Here is a 13,686-nt window from a genome sequence, read left to right on the forward strand (position 1 = left end):
ATTCTCAAAAGACAAAATTCGGTTTCTTGAGAAGTGAGACACTGCTGTTGCCGCCATTTTTTTTTTCTGTTACATAACTTACTGTTAATTAGTTATTTATGTCTATGGAAACACAGCCAGTGTTATCTTAAACATCTTTCCCAGTTCGTTGTCTGTGGAGCAGCTCCAGACTCAATACTTGATGACATCACAAATTTGAGTTTTAGCACTGTAGTTTTTGGATTTTGGAAAGAGTTGTTCATGTTTACTAAGATTTTTGGACTGTCTTAGACCATAGGGAAAAAGTATGAATTTTGACAGTGGGCGCAGTTCCCCTTTAATAATTGAATTTAATATTTAAAGTTAATTTTGTTGTGTTTTTAAAGAGATTTAGCTGACAGGAAAACACACGTACACAAGAAAATAGATAAGAGACAATGTAAATTGTCACAAGTCAGTTAGTCTGTGCATTATTATTTTTGTCATAGTCATTCATACTGTACGACTACGCGAAGCCAGACTTTCTTTTACATGACAAACTCACTGAAGCCAGATCCACAATGCTGCCTATACACTTCAATACACAAAATAAAAAGTCCATGAATCTGACATGATCTAGAAAACCAACTGGGACACATTTCACAATCAGCTCTTCCTCATCGTCTAAGCTCATAAATCACACACAAAAACATCCAACACTTATTAAATATACATTCTGTTCTTGGTTTTTGTGATAAAGCTCACAAACTTAGACGCATCAAAATTAAACAACCATTATGATTTTTGATCATCTGTATGCCACAATATTTTTTGTGCCACATTATGACGAAAAAATAGATATTTACATCATCAAAGTTTGTACAGTACAGTCTGAGTATTTTGAATCTGCTGACCTATCTGTGTGGATCTTTGGTTTCTAATTAGGTCAGTGATAAGATTAAGAGCTTGTATGTTCTTAATTTTTTTTATTCTAATTGTTTAGATTCTGATATTATGATGGATTATGCGCACTCTTGGGCTGTGTCTCCCACTGACTGATGGTCAGAGTTATTGCTCTCAGTGATGGAAGAGTATGCTGACACAGCAGGATCTTATAAAAACTGTCCTCATCCCACCCGGCCTCATCCCATGGAGCTTCCCCCTGAACACCCTGTACCCAGTCCCTCCCATTGTGGCTCACTGATCCCTGATGTTCCTAAAAATCACACACCTTCTCAACCATCTAACCTTCATACATGCAGACTAAATAACACATTTTTCCCCCTGATAATATCACTTTATTTAAATACTTCAAGGATACGATACAAACAGGTGCAAGTGTTCACAACGAGACCGCGTGGTTTTGGAAAGACTTTATTGTGCTGCACAAGTGAACACGAACGTGGTATTGCATTTAGTGCACACAATACAAGAGACAGAGAGATAATAAAACATTGCACAGGAAAACAAGAAATAAAAGTATATAATTTACACATCTTGTCATAAATAAAGTCTACACATCAGTGAATATGGAGTGAGTCATTTTACATAAAATACACAACTTCTGAGTGGATGTCTGCTGCAGCTCCTGTTTTTGTTTTTTGGAGGAGAGGTTGTGAAGTCGGAGAAAACTGTTGCTGAAAGTAAGATCGAGTTCTACGGAATAGACTTGGGTTTTGCAGAATATCGTTATAGTTATTCTTGGTCCCATTGAAATGTAACTCTCAAAGTTATAATTAACATGGCACATATCGTGTTCCTCATGAACATTTTTTACCCCTCTTTTCTATAAATATTCAGTGTCATATGTAACATTTAGGTCCAGGTAACAGTGAATCTTAATGGCTGTTAATCAAACAGCAAAATAAATGGACACTGACAATAAAATACCTCATCTAGCTTTGGTCAGATTCTAATACTCCCCTCTGCATGGAAACTGTTTTTCTCAGGCCACTGATACACACCAGTTCATTCAGTCTGTGACCTGAATCAGGCTGTTCTCATGCACTGTTTTTACATATACCTTCAAAAAGTAAAGCACCAAAATTCGTATATATTCCACCTAGTTATGAGTCAGTAATTCATGTATAACCCACATATTTGAGAGGGCTGTGATCACATGACCAACACACTGACTGGACTAAATAAAGAAGTAGTCCCTGTAAAAAGGGCTACTGGGAGAAGTTTTCCAAGAGGGCTTTTTTAGCAGAAAGATTTCTTGATTAAGGTGAGGAAAAAAGTTGCGGTTTGGGTTAAAGTAAACAGATTTCTGTCAGAACAGGCTTTTGAGAGAAAGCCTACACAGAAAACTTATCCCATGTGCATAAAGAGGCAAGCTGGGGTGGTCACAAAACACGGGACATTCCCACAGGAGACTGGTGTTGAGAACCGGGTGACACCAAGTGAACTTTGACTTATTTTAAGGCACGTCGTCACCATGTTTCTTTTCCTGAACCTAACCTAACTTTACGTAAAGTACAAAAATTTATGTTAACGTCATTCCTGGGGCACTAACGCTTCATTTCCACATGGTTTTAAATGTCCTTATTTCCATATAGTATGTGCACCTAGTGTTCACACAAGGAATTGCATCTCTTTAAGGATGGATTGGAACGCTTGGAAATTTAATTTTGAGTATTTTTCATTGTCCAATCTTGTGGAATATGCACATGGAGCATCACAGAAACAAAACCAGGACCAAAAATGCCTCGCAACGAATATGTAAGAAGGTTGGCCTGTCAGGTGTGTAGCCAATTTTGTCTTAAAGTTTTGTGTCTTTCTTAAAATACGCATGATCCACTATGCGGGAACTCTATATGTTACACAGCTAGCATGCTACCAATAACAGCTAGCTAAAAATGCTATCGAATTTTTCATTTAAGAAAAAAAGTATAAATAAATTTGTTTTCATGTGAACTTCCTGTGGCACAGTGTATCTGTCCATGTGTACACGAGGCAAATTCCACACCAAAAAAACAAATGGAAGAAGGAGTTTCGCAAACACATCGGAGATCACGCAGGTTCTCATAGGAATGAACAGACTTCAGGTGGACTCGCATACACGTGGAAATAAGGTGTAAATCGTTAGATGTCATACGAACCGTTGTATGAGGATACGCTACCTGAACTTGTGCATCTCACACTGTCGCTGCTCTTGAGAGGGTTATGACATATTTCCTAAGAATCAATATTAAAAGCTTCCCAATTCCTGGTGAGAATAAATTGTATTGACACAAACAAACAAATCTGTGCACTTTCACTGAGGACTGCACAATAGCAACGTTAATCAATCTCGCAACTTCAGTTTTGTCCATTGATCTTTTTCTCTCTTGTAAAGGAGTTATAGCAACATGCCCACAGATGAAAATATATAAAAGAAGAACCTCCTTCTTTCTCCTGACAGAGGATTGTGATAATCACTCTGCAGGCCAAAGAGCTCAGTTTCACATTGTCCTTGGTGTTGTTTATTGTAAACCTGTCGTGCATCTCATGTTGACGGGCCACTCTTCACCTTCCCCTGCCCACGCTCACTTCAGAATGAAAGCAAAGAGTCACATTGCATGAGAAACATGCAATAACCACTTATCTATCCACCACATTACACACTGCCTGTCCATCCAGCCATTTCTCTTTGCTTTTTATCTGCTTATACATGCCTGACGGAGATGGACCTTAAAGATCACAAGACACGATGATATAGATAAAGAAAAAGCCGTTTGAAGTTACAGCTGAAGCACACCAGGATGTAATTTAAGGTAAGTGGTAATAATACTCCATGCTTTCCTTTTCAAGTGAGGCTGTGCTCCACAAAGATCTGAAAATCCCTCAATCAGCCCGCAATCGGTTGAAATAAAGACATCATAAAGCGGTGCAGCACAGAGAGGCACATGGCTGATAAGTCGCAACATGTTAAAGTTTTCTAGCAGAAAACAATAAAAATTAAAGTGAGAACATTAAACCAAAGAGCTCATCTGCAAACTGTGTGGCTTTCTGCATTAGTTAGAAGTGGCTTTTACACATTTATTACACAAGAAATGCATCAAACTACAGACTCTGCAGTCAAATACTGTAGCACAGACTGGACTTTAGCAGCAGCATCCCCACCTCATCCTCCTCACTGTGGTCAAACACTTACAACTATGTAGAAGCACAAGCAGGAAAAGCAACTGAGTGATGAGTGTGTTATGAAAGTTACTACATACAGTACATTGTAAAACAAGTAGTAAAATAAATCTTCACAATATAACTGAAACAAAAAAATAACTTCTTTATCTCAAATTGTATCAGTGTACACAGAACAGAGCAAATTAAGACTACTATTCATAAAAACTCTCAGTGGTCAAAACAACTCTGTTTCTTTAAGGCATTACAATCTTTCAGAGAATGCATCAGAGTTTTATCTTTTCAATCAGATGGTGGGGTTAAAAATGGCAGCACGGTTGTTATTTATATGTTTATCATTGTTCAAATGATGCATGTTGAATTTGATGTGCTGACACTGTTTAGACATGTAGAAGAAGGTTTAGCTTTTGTGTTGGGAGCCATTTTTAAGGTTGATCATTGTCGATGGCAGTGTAAATCCTCCTAAAAATCCCAAATCAGAGTTCTTGTAATCTTATACGTCACATCAACAAGAGTCTCCAGTGTCTGATTCTACGCTTTTTACTGGAATGTGTGAGAAACTCTTCTGCCTGCAGCTACTAACTCTGTACAAGTGTCCTCTCTGAAACTGAGGGAATGGCCCGAACTGTGCCTCCCTATAGCTGACAGGTAAATGTCAGTAAGGTCATCTATGATATATTATCGTGTTACACACATTGGCTGGGTGTGTCTCTCTGAAAAGGACTGATGTCTGATAATCTGGCTCTCGGATTTCCTCTCTTCCAAGCTGCCCCTCTGAAATTGTGTTTGTCTGGATTTAGAAAAGACTAAAGGTTTGGGTTGACAAAGAAGCACGGAGAAGAATAAAAAGATCGGTTTGAGCTTCTCTTTCTGTCACCACCCAACTTTGACATGAACGTGTTTCACCAGATGCTACTCTGAGGAATCTGGGAAGTGTGGTCTTTGGATGAGTAGGTACCTGAGGTGCCTGAATGTAAGGCGATGTAAAACAGCTTTAGCTTAGTTTGAGTTGTTTTTGGTGCCATAAACCTTGAGTTAAACGGACAGCGAGGAGGGTTGTTCTCTTAAAAGGGGCAAAGGTGGAGGAGAAGGGAGGTTGTATTGAAAAAGAGGGTTGACAGGCTCTGGGGTTGATTTTGCGGCTGTCCCAGCCAGCTTGATGGATAAGGGGATGTGCTGAGACTCTTGTGTGTGGTTCTCCTCGGGGGGCAGGGGGGTAAAAACCATCTATAGGTGGGATTAAAAACAAAGGTCTCTGTGGAGTTTAAACATCTGTTGTGTCTCTAAATGTGACGGCGACGATGGTGGTGATGGTGGTTGTGCATGTCCTCCATCGTGATCCTGCCCCACACACCAATCACAAATGTTTCAATCTCACACTCGTTGTCCCCGCGGGCGATACGGAAGTAGCCGTTTTCTCCCCAGTTCTTCCCCCAGGAGTTGGCAGCAATCTGAGAGGAAAAGCAAAGTCAAACTTAGTATTAATAAGGGCAGAATTTAATTTGAGAATGCATACATAGGACCTGGTTATATTCATTCAATGGAAACAAGGCATGGGACAGTATGAAAATTTCATGTCTCGATTATCCTGGCCAAAATAATTGCAATTCACGATACCATTCCCATAATCATAAAGATATGCTTAAAACTCTAAAAATGGCACTAAAATATACTGGATTTACTTTACCTTACATTTTGTTAAGAAACTAATATTGTTATTCTTTGAGGTTGGTGCATATGGAGTACAACCCAATACATTTTTAAAAAATTTTCCATAACGTTTCCATATTCAACCCCTTTTCCTGACTTTATTTAAGTAATTTTAAATATGTATATGTGATTGAATCACCAGGAATCACAAGCACAGTGTTGTTTGCAAATAACAAACCCATTAATAGACAACTGTTTGAACTACAGGCTGAGATTTAGTTGGAGACGACAGTCAGATGAAGCTGTAGTGTATGACTGTGACTCACCGCAGCAGCCTCCCGCTAAAGCTAACCTTAGCTATCCATCAGTACTAACTCAAGCATCATTCATCCATTTACCTCACTGACAGTGAATATTCAGAATGTCATGTGCCTCAAAGTGCAGTGTGAAAGCATGGGTTGATCCTTTGTGCAACAGTTTTTCAGCTTTTTCCTGCTTCTCTCCTGATGTGACAGGATGTTTCTTTCCCACAAAAGGGTGTGTGACCTTGTCGATGATGTGATGACACTCTGGTATGGTCTATGCGTGTCACATGACACTAGTGACGCTTCAACAGTCACACAGCGCAGCACTGGATTTTAAATTGGTGATACGAGGAAAGTATTTCACGTAACGTTAAGGCATGTTTGGGGATTTTTATGAACATATTTTTGTAAACAATGTATATTCAAAACTGTTTCCAGGAATTCTGTAACCATGAGAACACTGACTGTTGGTCGCCCAGCAGTCCCTTTGGGTACTGCTGGACACAATATTCATGATTATCCCGTTAGGTAAAATTCAGTGTTCTTCATTGCAATGCACAAAAAATCAATATCACCCCATCCCTATTAACGAAACTATGAAACACTCCCTTTAAAATGTGAATTTATTCATTAGATAAAGCACAGTGTTCAAGACAGTTACTGGCTAAAATCTGGTTGGGTTTGTTTTGCACACTGAAACAACTTACCCAATATTTTTTTGATGTCCCATCAAAGTTTCTCTCCTCTCCCCACCTGGCACACAAAACAGAGAGGATGGTTACTCAAAGTGAAGAGCCAAACAACAGGACAACAAAATATCTTTAAATAGACATATCAGCTGTGCCAGAGTTGAAATGCTATTTTTAAAGGATGCCATCCAACAAACATGTCAGGTGTAAACACTTCTCAGGAATGTGCTCACCTAAAACACGTTTGGCATTATTTGATGAAGAAAAGCAGGAAGAGGTATAGGTAGTGTTCAAGAAGGGGGAAAAAACTTTCATCTTGTTAATAACAACATCCTGAAAACAAAGTATTTATGGCTGGACACCGCCTAGTTTCACTCCTACATCATTCCAATCCAAAGAACAAGGAGTTCCCCTTTTCCTCTGCCATTTCCGTACTCCAGACATGAAACAGGAAGGAGAGGGTAGGTTATGAGGAAGTGAACACCAACTCAATCCTGTCACAGACAACAACACATAAAATGCACAAATATACACGTGCAGGTCTGAACTTAGAGACCTATCTTTACCCTCTGTCCTCGCCAGCAACTTTGTTCTCAGGAAACATTGGCAAAGGCCCATAAATTCCCATCATGTCTTGCGCTTTGGTCTTAGCTTAGCCACTGCCAACTTTTAGACGCCCGCCGTTTCTGCTTGTCATGATCAAAACATTCTCCCAAAGCCAATTCCCATCCTGTTTTTGCACTCCAGGCCTTTCGTTTCCCAAGAGACTCCCGGTGCCCAATCGCTTGTTATCTTTTATGAGGGAAAGGAATGCTGGGAAATAGAGTGGCTGGTCTCAGACTCTGCCAACTCAGTAGCCTGCCACCACAACACTGGCAGATAGTGCCAAGCTTCTATCAGCGTGTGTCTTTATTAGCCCGCGACTGGAGTCAGATGTCACATCGAAAAGAAGCAGACACGTTAAAAACAGCTGTGTAAACAACTACAATCTGAAACAGGCTGGACGGATGGGATTCGTGTTTGTGACTGAGGGCACATTCACACCTGCATAAGTGTGTGTGTGTGTGTGTGTGTGTGTGTGTGTGTGTGATCCCATATGCATGCCTGCCTGCCTGCATATTTATTGGTATGGACAGAGCCAGACAGGATCAGACCACTGCTGATCTCTTATCTGGCCTCCAATCAGCTCACTTGCTCACTCCGGGACAATGATGGGCATACCGCTGTGCCCATGTGCCCCGCCCTTCCCCAACGCCCCTCAGCCCACCCCTGACCTCTTCTCCGAGGTTTGATCCCCCTCTCTCTGTCCGGTGCAGTCAGGATCAGCGGCCCAGACAATGCCCTTTCCACCACAGTGGACCTCAATGCTCTTTCCACAAACTTTCCCAGGCCCTGGGCTTAAAGGAACGCACCGCTATGGGATTTGGCCTATGTAAACACACTGATGCCTGTGGCTGGCAGGTTGGAGCTCAAAACACTATGTAACCCCCGCCTCTCTTCGTTTCACTCCATCCGCCCCAAAACCCAGATGTCGCTGGTACATCCACATCCACTAGCTCAGTGAGCGCTGAGGAGTCAGTAGAAGGTGCCAAAGAGCAGGAGGCATTCAGGGAAGTTGGGAATCCACATCCTCAGCATCATCTCACATCCTGCATACCTCCACAGTTCACTGACAAACTGAGACTGTGGCGATGCAACTACAGTCCACAGATACTCTTATTCCACCAGATCAGCTCTGGTTCTTGTTGGTTCTGTTTCATTCAAGATTCTTTGAACCTTGGCGCTATCTAGCGAACAAACCATCTCCACTTGTTTGCATGCAACTATTGTAATCAAAAATGTGTCACCAACGTAGGGTGTTGCACAATGCACAATGCAAGTTAACAGTAGCAGCAAAATCACGGATTACATTGATTCCTTGCGAATGATTGACCCACTCTTAATGAGACCACTGCATGCTCCATTTTTTTCCCTCCTATTTCGTCATTTGACTTCTCCATCCTCTCTTTCCAACCGACACAGCCACTGATGTCGTCACTGTTTTTTGGTTTCAGCTGAGAACCAAAATTTTGAGTTCTGAACCAATTTATTTTTGGCTGAAATGCTCTGAATGGTTCAAAATTAGGTGCAGGTACCATAAGCAGTTCCATGTTGGTGAAAAAGAGTACTGTAAGAGTCTGTAAGAGAGACCTGTGCATCCAGTTTTCCATAAGGGGAGCACAGAGCAGCTCATGCTTACTGTATGAAGGATGTTGTTCAAACAAGCTAAGTACAGGTTGGAGGCTGAGTGTTTGTCACACACATGCCTAAACCCGCCATCTGATCTGAAAAAATAAAATATACATCCAAGACATGCCCATTAAAGGGACATAAAAAGCTGCTTGTATATGGGTTGTGTTTTGTCTGCACCAGTGGCCAATCAGATAAAAGCAGAGAGACTGCTTTTATCACAGCGCTGAGATACTACTGTATGTCTAGGATGTTTAGGGATGAGCTCAGATGCTGAGGTACTACGATACAGTCAGATGCTCTCAAATACACATTCCTCAGCCCTCATTAGACACCCATTACGAGGGAGCTGCTCATTTTTATAATTTGGAAAGTGAGACTAGTGCACTGCAACGTATCACTGTCATTACAGACACACTTCAAAACCAGCTGGAGGACCCCTTGCCAGATATTTACAAGTGAGAGGAATGTGACTTTTTACAGACTGAAGCCTCTCACTGCCCTCCAGACAACACATAAAAACAGCAGTGAACTACCTGTCTGTCTGCAGGTAGTCTAAACGATAACAAGAGTGTTTTGGCTTGGGTATGGAGAGGAGAGAAAGAAGAGGAAGTGGGGCGGTCAGTGAGTCAGATGGCCGGCTGAGGAGTGATGATGGAGACATCACAGAGAGATAGCAAGAAAGCAAGGGGGGGAATAACGAGAGACAGGTGGGTGGGGGCAGGTAATCCAGGTGTGTCAGCCGTCTGCCCGCCTGCATATTTGTGGTCGTTGTAGTTGCTAGATAGAGGAAGAAGGAGGGGGAGGCCTCGTCTGGGGCAGACGGAGGAGTGGAGCCAAGGTGTGTCTCCAAGAGCAACAGACTGGGAGTGGGGGGCTTGTCGGCACGTATGCTCTTAGCTGTGTGCAAACACACGTGCAGGTGAGGCTTTGTATCAAATCTGATACCAGCAGCTATTCAATTCAAATCTGATTCATCCCTAATAAACCCTTTTTCTGCTGAAATGGCATCTGTTGAGCATGTAGCAACAGTGAAACCAGACATACAAGGACTCGGATCGGGAGGAAGGAGGGTAAATGTTTTTGTCCAGAACCCATTCAATCAAGTTTGCGGAACGTTGCACGTGGTTTTCCCGTCAATAACTCAAACTGAACAAAAGCTTTCATCATCAAAAGGCATGAAATCCTAGCACAATCTCAAAGGTGTTTATGTTGAGTCTAAACGGGTTTGTGCACAGAGTAAAACCTCTTCTTAGGGCCATGCTGTGAGAGCAAGAGCCTGACACACCAAGCCGACGGTCAGACATTGATCAAGGTCTGGCTGTCGGTTAGTGTCTGTCACCCTAGTTTTGGCAGTGTGTCCCATCCTGTTGGCACTAGTTGGCCCTTGTCTGCTTTTTGTTGGCCGATTCAGAATGTTGAATCGACAATAGAGACAGCGGAGCCTGTTGCTGAGAAATCAAACTGATTGGCAGTTCAACTCAGCGCAGTAGAAGAGAAAAAGGAAGTGAGGAATGTAAACAAATGACTAAAGTCAAGAGGGCGTGAGATTGAAACAAACTTGTTATATTAGGTAAGATTTTTTTTAGCCATTGAGCGCTTTAGCACATGGTGTCCTTTGTTCTTTAACATCGGGTTGTGATGTTACTACCGTCACTTGCTGGTATGGAGAGTAATTTCTTTTCACGCAGACGTGGAATGTATGTGCTAGTTGGCCATTAGCTGTGATCTTTGCGTTGTGTTCAAGTGCAACTTTTTGCCTGAGACACAGGCAACATGAGGCGACGCAACAGTCGGTCTTTGTTGCAACTACGTCTTTGATGTTGGTTTGATGTGTCTGGGCCTTAAAATGCTGTTGTTTCATAAGACAATGGGAAAAGGGTTGTTATTAAATGTTGTGCACTGTTACTGTAAACTGGTAACTCACCCAATGATCCTGATCGAGTGTGTGCCGTGTTTGCGGTACTGTGAAGGTTTGGTGAAACTGACGTCAGTGTGTTTGTAGATTCCACTTTTATAGACAAAGAAGTCCTCGTGGACCTCCATAATCGCTGCAAGAACAAACAAGCAGGGAGAATTAGTAGGTGGATATAACACACACACGCGATATGACTATTCAAGCTGCAGAACCTATTATGGGAGGGAGAGATAAAAATCTTATTCAAACAACAATTAATCTAAAAGTAATTACCTAATTTCACCAAACAAATTCCAATTTCCCCCCTGAGACACACACACCCAGACATCAGACAGGGCAGCAGTGTGTGTGTGTGTGTGTGTGTGTGTGTGTGTGTGTGTGTGTGTGTGTGTGTGTGTGTGTGTGTGTTTTTGAGCTGAACTCCATGTGACTTTCTTATTCCAGTTCAATGGGAAAACTCTCCGGATGTGAGAAATTCACTCTTTCGGGGGACTACCTGCACTTAATCCAGTATTCTCCACAAGAGAACAGTGTGTTGACCTCCGCTCTCATAAACAACTTCCACTGACATACAATGCATGAGTTCATGAGTCCACACACACACCTCTACACTTTTGTGTCAAAGAGAAACTCAAAGGCAAAAAGGGAACTTGGCATAAGGCCAGTAAGTTTTCCTGCTTAACAATAAAACAAGATGCTGGCTCAGAGAATCACACACACACACTCACACACACACGCACACCTACACGTGACTCATCTATTCATGTGTACTTGACAAAGGTCCAGATGGGCACCAGACAGTGAGGCGAGCTAAAGGAAAGTCACTTCCACCACACTGACATAAAGGCCCATGATTTTTGACCAGGTGACTCTGGGTCAAAGTTAAAACCCAGGACAAAACCATCACGATGACAAGGTCAAACATGACCTCATCTGAGGTCAGACACCTAACACGAGGCTTCACGGTGCATGTGCTTAGATTTGTGGGTCCCTTGGGAGTGTGGTGTTGTTTCGATTTTTAAAAAAGCAGCGCTCACTTGGGAGCAAATGTTGACACTAAGATATTATGTACAAGTTCACCTTACCTTGCACGGGGCCATTATCCATGATCTCCTTCATGATCTCCTTTTCCTGAGTGAGACGATAGAAGGAGCGATTTATAGGCAGAGGAGAGAGAGACAGACAGGAAGATCATTACATGTCAGTGAAATGGAGAGGATGAAAACAACCCCCCTGGATGTTAAAAGTCAGATAACAAGATTGAATCCAACAGGGCCCCTTGGCCTTAATGCCTGGCTTATTGACTTCACAGGCCATCGGGAGACAGAAACAACAGGCAGTAATGATTTTGAGAGGCATTAGCCGTCATTTAGCAATGATAGATGCAGGCTGATAAAACCACATGTCGGCTGCAGCTCAGTGGTTGACGGAGATGCACGCAGCTGCATGCAGAGACGGCTTCTGGAAATGGTTTTAGTGAACGTTACATGATACTTTGAGCTCAAAAGAAAGGGCAGAGGTGCTTTCTTCTTGAAGTGGACACGTTTAGATCATCCAGCCTTTTAATTAAATTTGTAATTTTGCCTTTAATGTCAGCCAAGTAGAGAATGCACATATAAATGTACACAGCAGAGTTATTTATCTGTGTTTCCTCAGTGTAATCAGTCAGACCTTTTGGCTGCTACGCTCTCATATCAGCTGACAGATTTTAATTTAATCAGCTCCCTATTGCAGCTGAGCATGAATAGATGACATGTAGAGTGATTTGATATTAGAAGGTAAATATTATCTTATTACAGATACACATTTGAGTCTTGAAATGACAGTAGATAATGATTATGGATGATGATATGCAGTCTGTAGATCGGTTTAATTCACTTACTGGCCTGTATACTCAGTGTATTTCAAACCAAACTACAATCAAAACTGATTTAATTCTGTATAATATTTCAATCAACTTTCTCAATCCTGAATCCAACTGCCTGGACCATTAAAAGTGGCAAACATGCAGGTAAAAATACAACTTCCCGCTCGTCATTGATTCAGTGATGAGTGCTGTCGAGCACTTAATCCTGTACATTCCCATGTTCATTCACAACAGAGTCAAGTATGCATGAAGAAAGTCTGCAAAAACACATACTGTAATAAACATGTGAAAGAGATTATAGCCTGCTGTGGCATGAGAAGGTCCAAAAAATGTACAGTGAGCTCATTAAAGCGGAGTGTTTACTGGAGATGTAAGAACATATCGTCCTGGATGGATGTCTTGTGTTTGTGCAGTGCTTACATTGGATGAGAGCCTGTAGGGTGGTGTGGACTGGTAGATGTCGTTGTGGTAGTTGTGTGTGTTGGGGCAACGTTGTGTGGCCTGCCTCTTCCCCCGGCCAACCGAGCGACTCTGCATCATACAGCGGCCCACCTCTGCTGGTGTTTCCTGCGGGGGTCGGTATGGATAACAGTCTTCTGTCACCACTCTGTGAGAGAAGAGGAGAGATGGGAAGATGAGCCAAATCTTTAGAGTGTCATCGTCAAGTAATCACCAAAGTTACTGTGTGTTGCTTTGCTTTTTTTGTTTCCAGTACATATAAAATGGAGCCTTTACCCTCTACGTCGGAGGTACCACCAGGCTCCATCGATGCGTCCCCCAGCACAGCCTCCCTGGTTGCGTGTGTCACAGGAGATGAGATTTTGTGGGGACAGCTGAGGTGTCATGTGACCCATAGACTGGATGGAGATTCTGTCTGATGCCACAGCTGGTGAAGAGGAGAGGAAACATTACAAAATGTCAGACCAAAATTGTTACAATTTGTGTCCT

At 42.1% G+C, this 13,686-nt stretch overlaps 1 protein-coding gene across 1 annotated transcript in view; it reads right to left on the reverse strand.

Annotated features, from left to right (window-relative positions):
• Nucleotides 1-1,316: 1,316 nt before the first annotated feature.
• tinagl1 (tubulointerstitial nephritis antigen-like 1) overlaps nt 1,317-13,686 on the reverse strand; it is a 30,849-nt gene continuing 18,479 nt past the window's right edge. The window contains exons 7-12 of the mRNA XM_049601832.1: nt 13,474-13,624; nt 13,159-13,345; nt 11,957-12,002; nt 10,881-11,004; nt 6,743-6,788; nt 1,317-5,531 (exon numbers count right to left, since the gene is read on the reverse strand). Of these exons, the coding sequence (XP_049457789.1) occupies nt 5,364-5,531; nt 6,743-6,788; nt 10,881-11,004; nt 11,957-12,002; nt 13,159-13,345; nt 13,474-13,624 (722 nt within the window). The 3' untranslated portion in view covers nt 1,317-5,363. The remainder of the gene's footprint in view (nt 5,532-6,742; nt 6,789-10,880; nt 11,005-11,956; nt 12,003-13,158; nt 13,346-13,473; nt 13,625-13,686) is intronic.

This window comes from Epinephelus fuscoguttatus, linkage group LG17, assembly GCF_011397635.1.
Source record: "Epinephelus fuscoguttatus linkage group LG17, E.fuscoguttatus.final_Chr_v1".
NCBI classification, from domain to species: Eukaryota; Metazoa; Chordata; class Actinopteri; order Perciformes; family Serranidae; genus Epinephelus; species Epinephelus fuscoguttatus.